Genomic DNA, 8,971 nt, shown 5'->3' with positions numbered 1-8,971 from the left:
ATCCCATCTCCTTGGTATACTCTACTGCTGCCGTTCAGAAAGTTCAAGTTGTATTTCTTTAGAGTCGTTTCCGATACAAAGGCTAAAACGGCTTTTGATAGTCTTGTACTGTTCGTCAGTGTTCAGCAGTATTTTTTTTTCTTGTGTCGACGATCTGTTATTACTGTACCACATAGTCTTTTGAGTTCCTCAATCAAGAGAATGTTATTTTTTATAGTGCACAGTCTGTCAACATTCTCTTACTTCTGTGTGCGTAAACTACACTTGAAAGTGATGTCTGGATGGGTTAAAATGTGCATTCTAGGCCTTCTTGCAATGCCGGTACGCTCCTAATACCAATGTTAAGAAACCAACGTCTTCGGTAAGTAAACGTTCCTGTCTAGGAAGAACAGATTTTATTGATTTCTTCCCGACTTTGAATGAGCTTTGGTAAAATAGATGATTTTGCGTAGGCCTAGACCTACTCTTTACTCTTCAGGCTAGCTTCACTAATCATATATATTTGTTCATGTCAAAGGGGCTGGGGTCCTAACTTGCTAATGAATCTTTTAGTACGGTGTTGATTTTCATTAGGCTAACATTGTGCTAGCGCAGGCTCTTGTTCTCAGAGCAACTAATAAACCTTATGTAGGTTGGGTTATGTTAGCTGTGTTGTTTACGTTGACTCGTTGAGTATAGAAGGTTTTTCTGATCAAGCTGAAGTCAAAGCTGGACTACGTGACGTGTTCGAATGCTAATATGCTAGCTCTTGTGTGTATATCTGCGGCCACCGAGATTACTCATTGCCAGTCGAATTGATGGGACTACTCAGAGTGTACTGAGGGTCCTGGGTCAACTGTTTACTTGTGCCTCATTCCAGAGGTATCGAGGGAGAAGCAATTAACACATATAAATCTCTTTAGGATATTAATCTCAAGGTGTAGTCCATTCACTATTTAGAATAATTGTAATAGGCTATAGGCCTATATATATATATATATATATATATATATATATATATATATATATACATATATATATATATATATATATATATATATATATATATATATGTGTGTGTGTGTGTGCGTATATATATATATTATATATATATATATGTATATATATATGTGTGCGTATATATATATATATATATATATATATATATATATATATATATATATATATATATATATGCATATATATGTGTGCGTGTATATATATATATATATATATATATATATATATATATATATGTATATGTATATATATATGTGAGCGTATATATATATATATATATATATATATATATATATATGTATATATATACATATATATATATATGTGTGTGTTTGCGTATATATATATATATATATATATATATATATATATATATATATATATATATACTCATATATATACACACGTCATCTCTCCTAATTCATTTCCACCGTGCTTAAAAGAAGTTTTTAAGAATTTAGATGGCAAAATGTAGGAATTAATATAGATGAGGAGTGCCTTAACAACTTAAGATTTGCAGATGATATAGTTCCATTTAGTAAATTAAGGGAGGCATTGCAAAAGTTAATAGAAGATTTGAATAGACAAAGCAGATATGTGGAACTGAAAATGAATATGAGTAAAACTAAGATCATGATTAATTAAAATGCAGAGAGACATTAAATAAGAGTTTTGGACGAATCTATTATTATTACTAGTTAAGTTGCACCCATAGTTGAAAAAACAAGATGCTATAAGCCCAAGTGCTCCTATAGAGAAAATAGCCCAGTGAGGAAATGAAATAAGGTAACGGAGAGAATAGTGTGCCTGAGTACCCTAAGCAAGGGAACTCTAACTCAAGAGTTTAGACAGGGGAAGGCCATGGTACAGAGGCTATAGGACTGGCATTAATCATACCAATGGTTTGATATTGGAGTGTCATTCTCCTAAAGGGCTTCTACCTTACCAAGTGGAAAGTAATCAGAGTGCAGTACTCAATCCCTTGAGTAAATAAAAATTTTTCGGTTAGTTAGGTGTTGTCAGGAGTATAAGAAAAAATAGTAATGTGTTAAGAATACGTCAGGCTATTCGGTGTAGTGTAGATAAAGGAAGAAATGAGCCGTAACCAGAGAAGGGTTCAATATTGTTGTTTCTAGCCAATAAAAGGACCCATTAACTCTCTAGTGGTATTATCTCCACGGGTGGCTTGTGTCTTGGCCAACCTATTACCTTGTTAATGCATATACGTACTTAGAGCAAATAGTTTCCCTAGGAGATGAGACCGAAATTAAAAGAAGACTGAGTATGGAATGGAGAGCTCTTGGGTAAACAAAAAGTGTTTAATCAGATGGTCCTACCAGTATTAACTCGTGCATAAGAAACTTGGAGCCTTACTAAAGCCTTAGAACGTAATCTAGTTGTAACTCAAAGAGCTATGGAAAGAATAATTATGGAATTAACACTTAGAGACAGAAAAAGAGCAACATGGATATGAGAGCAAACTAAAGAAAAGAATATTCAAACAAGAAAAATAAATAGACATGGGCAGACATAAGAATGATAGATAATAGATGGACATGAAAAATAGCAGAATTAGTCCCTAAAGATTGCACACAAAGCAAGGGTAGAAATGTAAAACGATGGATTGACGAACTAAGAAAATTTGCTGTTATAAACTTGCATAGAAAGACCGTAAACAGACGGGACTGGAAGGGCTTGCATATATATATATATATATATATATATATATATATATATATATATATATATATATATATACACACACCCCTTTCTGCCTGAGGCTACCTTAACGGGGTGAAAGGGTTTCTGTATTGCCATGATTATCAAAGCTGTACTAGTCAGGGTCACCCATACTAGGTTGACTTGCTATGAAAAAGGCTCTCACCATCACCAATCTGCAACAGCCAGCGTTTTGATGAAATGGCCAAACCCAAGACATAAATAGGGACATGTCTGGGGCCTTTGTCCAACAGTGGACTAGAAACGGCTGCATTTGTTTTTGTTGTTTTATATATATATGTATATATATACAGTATATATATATATATATATAATTTATATATATATATATATATACAGTATATATATATATATATATATATATATATATATATATATATATATATATATACAGTATATATATATATATATATATATATATATATATATATATATATATACAGTATATATATACATATATATGTGTGTGTGTATATATGTATATATATGTATACATATGTATATGTATATATATATATGTATATATATATATATATATATATATATATATATTTATATATATATATAATGTATATATATGTATATATATATATATATATATATATATATATATATATATATATATATATATATATATGGTGTGTTGTCTACTTGTACATGTATAAAGATAAGTTACATGATAGGCAAACATTGTCAAACAAACATTACACCTTGGATTCAGCAGTTTCGATTTCAATATATAAGTGATTGCTATTTTCTTATATTTTAAGTCGCCTCCTCATATAGATATATGGCCTTCCATTTTGCTATGGAACAAAACACTTCTATATAGAAGTGTATGACCCAGAAAAAGTTCCTGATTTACTTGGTAACAGCCCTGAGATCTTGTGAGAAATAGTTGTCCATCAGTATATGGATATCGAAGCAAGAGAAAATTACGGCATTAATTATTTTTTTCAAATCTATTTCTTTCAAATCAAACGAGTCTTATCCTAGCACTGACCCTCGATCAAAGGCAAGATAAGATGTTAGAAGGAATTGTGCTGTGAATTTCTGGAATTAAACTTTAACTAATCAAGATTATTTTTGAAACTCCAAAATTCGAAACTGGTTGACTTTGTTTCGATTAGACAAGCCTATTGCCAATACGGGCTCTTTCGTGAATACGTGGAAAGGTGTTAAAGAAAAAAAAATGTATTTGTTTACTCACAAGAGCAGAAGCCCGGATGAGACTGAAGGAATTGGGAGATATGATGTAACAGAAGACAAGCAGACAGATGACGAAGATTCCTGCAGACACTATGATGAGGAAGAAGTCGAAGGCTTGTCCTATTTTCTCACTGTAGGGCAGACCGTAGTCAAGCACTAGTATTAAAGCGATGGCAGTTATTACCTGGAAACAGTAAATTATGATATTATCATCATTACCAGCTAAGCTACAACCCTAGTTGGAAAAGCAGGATGCTACAGACTCAACGCTTCCAACATGGAAAACAGCCCATTGAGGAAAGGGTATAACTTATATAAGAGAAGTAATGAATGAAAAATACAAAACATTTTAACACTAGTTACAGCGTTAAAATAGATCTGACATGTACTATTCTATACACTATACAAGTAACTCCTATTGGCTTGCCGGTTAATGAAGTATCATATCCTGTGCATTTCGTTGACTTGCTAGTAAGGATACAGAGGGACTCGCTGACTCATTAAGTGCGAATGAACTTCATACAGTAAAGATTGTGTAATTTTAATTCAAAGAAAACTGTGAATTAAGTCAAAATTTTAGAGTACAAGAAACTTGTTTGCATTAAGTCATATTGAAGACTTTAGAATCTTCATTACTTTTATATCTACCGTTAAAATGTAGTATTAATTGCTCTAAACTCAGCAAATATGCTGTATTTTTTTCCAGAAATCGAAGATATTAATAACTGTTGAAGAAATTTAACACTTTATCAAACTCTGAATGAGAGAAAATAATAAATTTTCACAAGAGGCAGAAATTTAGAAGTAAGGAAAAACGTAATGAATATTGGCAGTGGTGATTCCATACTAACAACCCTAAGAAATATCAATAGCTTAAAGAGCAATATAAACATTTTCAGAAACTCGAAATATGAGAAAAAACTTATATAGAGAAATGCTAATTAAAAATGAACACAGAAAAGCGGAAAAGACTATGAAATTTCACCAACTGATGACCACAATCCACCTTACCAGTTCAATCACTTTCAGCCACCCTGGCTTCGTTTTGAGGAACCCTAGGTAAACGCAAGGGCAACACCTGCAGCATCCACAGTCGATGCCTCCCTCTTCCCCGCCGGCGGTATACGCCGAGGGTTGGACGACTGTAGGGCGTCCTGCTCCTACGGTCCAGCCGGCAGACATTTTGGCGGTATTTAAAGAATGGGATGAGCTTCTCTAAGAAGGTTCCTGTAATACCAAAAGGAACTCGATGTATCATGACGGAGAGATATTTGAAATTAGACTTAGATTGCAATATGGGTATTATATAAAGAATAGACGTTATTAAATAATAGATAAGAATGTTGATCACAGATGAGGGTGTGTGTATATATATATACACACACACACACACACATATATATATATATATATATATATATATAGTATGTATATACGTACATATATATATATATATATATATATATAAAGTATATATATATACATATATATGCAATAATAATAATAATAATAATAATAATAATAAAAAAATTTCATCATACACACTCGTGATTTTTATGGTATCAAATAGCAAGTCACTAGTAATCAATTTTAAATGCCAAATGCGTTCTGCACTAGGAATGATTGTTATCCAAAGGGGAATTACGTAATAGGATAAATTCATTTACCTTAGACAAGGTTCGAACCTATTTCTTTGGATCTATATGCAAAAGTATGCAATCGACATATCCATTCGACTACCCATTTAAGTCAAAGAAGGTTTCTTTTACACATATCTCTTTACACATTGTATAATATGTACATGATTATTTGACTACATGACTATCTAGTCTTGTGAATAAAGTACTTAGTCATACACATGTATCTGTGTACTTATACAGGTATATACTGCACTGTAATTGTTCAGTGGCTATTTTCCTCTTGGTAAGGGTAGAAGAGACTCTTTAGCTATGGTAAGCAGCTCTTCTAGGAGGAAGGCACTCCAAAATCAAACCATTGTTCTCTAGTCTTGGGTAGTGCCATAGCCTCTGTACCATGGTCTTCCACTGTCTTGGTTTAGAGTTCTCTTGCTTGAGGGTACACTAGGGCACACTATTCTATCTAATTTCTCTTCCTCTTGTTCTGTTAAATTTTTTATAGTTTACATAGGAAATATTCATTTCAATGTTGTCACTGTTCTTAAAATATTTAATTTTTCCTTGTTTCCTTTCCTCACTGTGCTATTTTCCCTGTTGGGGCCACTGGGCTTATAGCATCCTGCTTTTCCAACTAGGGTTGTAGCTTAGCATTTAATAATAATGATAATAATAATATATAATAATAATAATAATACACTCTTATGTCGTATGTAGGACCCAGCCCTGGTTGTATGCTAGTTAGCATGACCTCATCATCGTAAGATATACTGAGTCGTGACGTCATAAAAACACGGATGTTTCATGACGTCATATAAGAAAAAGGTACCGTTCTAAGGGTTGCCAACATTTGCATAAGTCTGAGAGATTACATTCTTAAGAAACATCTGATGCTCTAAGAACACAACAAGTGGAGGCAGCAATATTCGTATCGTCTATGTTATTCCTTCAATAGAAATAAACGTAAGATAACTTTATTAAAGTAAGCATTCCTTTGGCTTAAACGTAACCCAAGGATAGCTCATCGATGACATCACTCTTAAAAGCAATCTGGCGGTATTGTGTGACGTCATAACCATGACGTCACCCAACGCGTAGGAATCTGAAGGATTCTTGGCTCTATTCAAAGGTTACCAGCCACAGCAGCTGTGCTTCCTGTTCATCAAAATGCCTTTATGCTCCCTTCAACGCTTTCTAAAATGTCATTCCTAAATTCTGTCCACTTGTAAAGGAGTTTTAGGTATTTAGATATTGCGTAACCTTTATAAATACACTTGGTGACATTTTCATAAAAGCTAAAAAATGTCTAGACAAATTTCTGGGTGTATGATATTGCCTAAGTGGTTTTGATTGAGTAAATGGGTCTTTTTAAGCTTCTCTTAACACACAGAAAGAAGGGATGAATGGGTTGGTGTCTTCCTTTCCGCCTCCAAGGTTTAAAACTGTGAGATGAGCCTTTTTTATTTATTTATATTCATAAAATCCAAGCTATAACCCTAATTTGAAAAGCACGATGCTATAAGCCCAAGGGCTCCAACAAGGAAAAATAGCCCAGTGAGGAAAGGATATAAGGGAATAGATACGCTACAAGAGAAGTAATAAATAATCAAAATAAAATATTTTAAGAACAGTAACAACATTAAATTAAATCTTTTATATATAAACTATAAAAACTTCAAAACAAACAAGAGGGAGAGAAATAAGATAGAACAGCGTGCCCAAGTGCACCCTCAGGCTTATCTTCTTTCTTTTCTTTATTCGAAAATTTTTATCCAAGATGTTTTGTATCATTTCAAATATTACGAGGAAAGCTCGGATCCGTCATGAAAAATTACTAATTGATTTTCTTCCCCAATGTTTATCAGAAGTCGAAAATGTAAAAGTGACATGAATATATATACACTTGAGATTATGGAGAAATTAGCCTTGTATGTAAAGTCTGTTGAAAAGTTTTTTTTTTTTTTTTTTTTTTTTTTTTGGGGGGGGGGGGGCGGGGGAAAGACATTAATACTCCAAATGTCATGACAAGTACATTGAAAAATCTATTTCGTAAATCAATAGAAAATTTTTATAAATAAATTTTCCTAATACTTAGATAGCTCTAATTCGGTCAGTGAAAGGGTCTCCATTTTTTTTTACACAAAGTAACTGGTTTCTCCTATTTTCTGTTTTTTAATTGATCTTAATTTTCCTCATTTACGTCTTTAGTTCTCCTTTCATATCGTCTTCTTACTCCTATGACAAATTTAATTAAACGAAATCTGCCGACAGACATATATGATAATACACAATCGCTCGTAGAAGACCTATTTTCATCTTAAATATTCCAGCATATTTTTTTTTTTTTAATTTAAGGAATAGAATATTAATTTATTTCAAATACACTTCAGATCAAAATATGCAAGATTAAAACTTATTTCGATAACGCCCATATGGCATTACTGATGATCACTTAGTAAACAAACAAAATTTCTCTCGAATCCCTTGCTTCTACCACTGCAATAACTTTCACTAAATTCATATAACGAACGTGGTTATTCATTATTGTTCAAGATTGATGACGTGACCTCGTCGAAAGTAAATAAAGTGAAAATTCCCTTTTTTTCGTGTCAGTCACGTACAATCAAGCGTTACCGCAAAATGTTCACGTTTTTAAAGAGTGCCAGGCAGCTGCTATCAATCCGTATTTCTAAGAGGAAACGAGTGAAATAAATCTATATCTAATTAAAGAATAAGATATTTGCAGAATTTAATAACGATTCTTCACGAATCAGTTTCAGAGCCAATCATAATTTCTCCTCTGGCCCTCGGAAGTGAAAGCAAACAAGCAAACGGAAACCAGTTGAAATGAGGAAGAATAGATTAAATCATGATTCCTTACATTCTCACAGTGTCACGGGTGATAACTCTTCACTAAAGTAAGGCTGTTATACAGCAATGGAACTTAATGAACACATAGACACAGTACTCACGGCACAAGATAAAATTCCAAGACACTGAAGATCGCGGGACGGAGCTAGCGAGAGACTAACGTTCCTAGCACAGCCTCGGCTACGGAATACAACTTGGACTGTCACTGGTCCTCTGGGGGACGGGGCTTCTCCACGCCCACCCCCGAGCCGTTCCTTTCGCTATTTTTGGCATCTGACACCACCACCAACAGCAGTTTCTGTCTCTGCTGCAGTAGGCGGGGCAAGAAGAGACCCCGATTTTACAGGAAGTGTCGACTTGTTAAACAGATCTTCCTCGCGCATTCACGATCCTGTTTGCTTTTTCCCATCACGCTCGTTATTGAAACTCTCGATTTCACTTTTGTTTTGTGGGAAAAAATACTATGGACTTATCACGAGGTGTATGTAGCACACACAAAACAAACACAAACTATATAT

General features: G+C 33.5%; 1 protein-coding gene across 1 annotated transcript in view; it reads right to left on the bottom strand.

Moving 5' to 3' along the window:
* sing (MARVEL domain-containing protein sing) overlaps positions 1–8,708 on the bottom strand; it is an 11,916-nt gene extending 3,208 nt beyond the window's left edge. The window contains exons 1-3 of the mRNA XM_068379999.1: positions 8,555–8,708; positions 4,960–5,175; positions 3,950–4,132 (exon numbers count right to left, since the gene is read on the bottom strand). Of these exons, the coding sequence (XP_068236100.1) occupies positions 3,950–4,132; positions 4,960–5,130 (354 nt within the window). The 5' untranslated portion in view covers positions 5,131–5,175; positions 8,555–8,708. The remainder of the gene's footprint in view (positions 1–3,949; positions 4,133–4,959; positions 5,176–8,554) is intronic.
* Positions 8,709–8,971: the final 263 nt, after the last annotated feature.

Source organism: Palaemon carinicauda, chromosome 9 (genome assembly GCF_036898095.1).
Source record: "Palaemon carinicauda isolate YSFRI2023 chromosome 9, ASM3689809v2, whole genome shotgun sequence".
NCBI lineage: Eukaryota > Metazoa > Arthropoda > Malacostraca > Decapoda > Palaemonidae > Palaemon > Palaemon carinicauda.
This window is presented reverse-complemented; position numbering and strand designations above follow the sequence as displayed.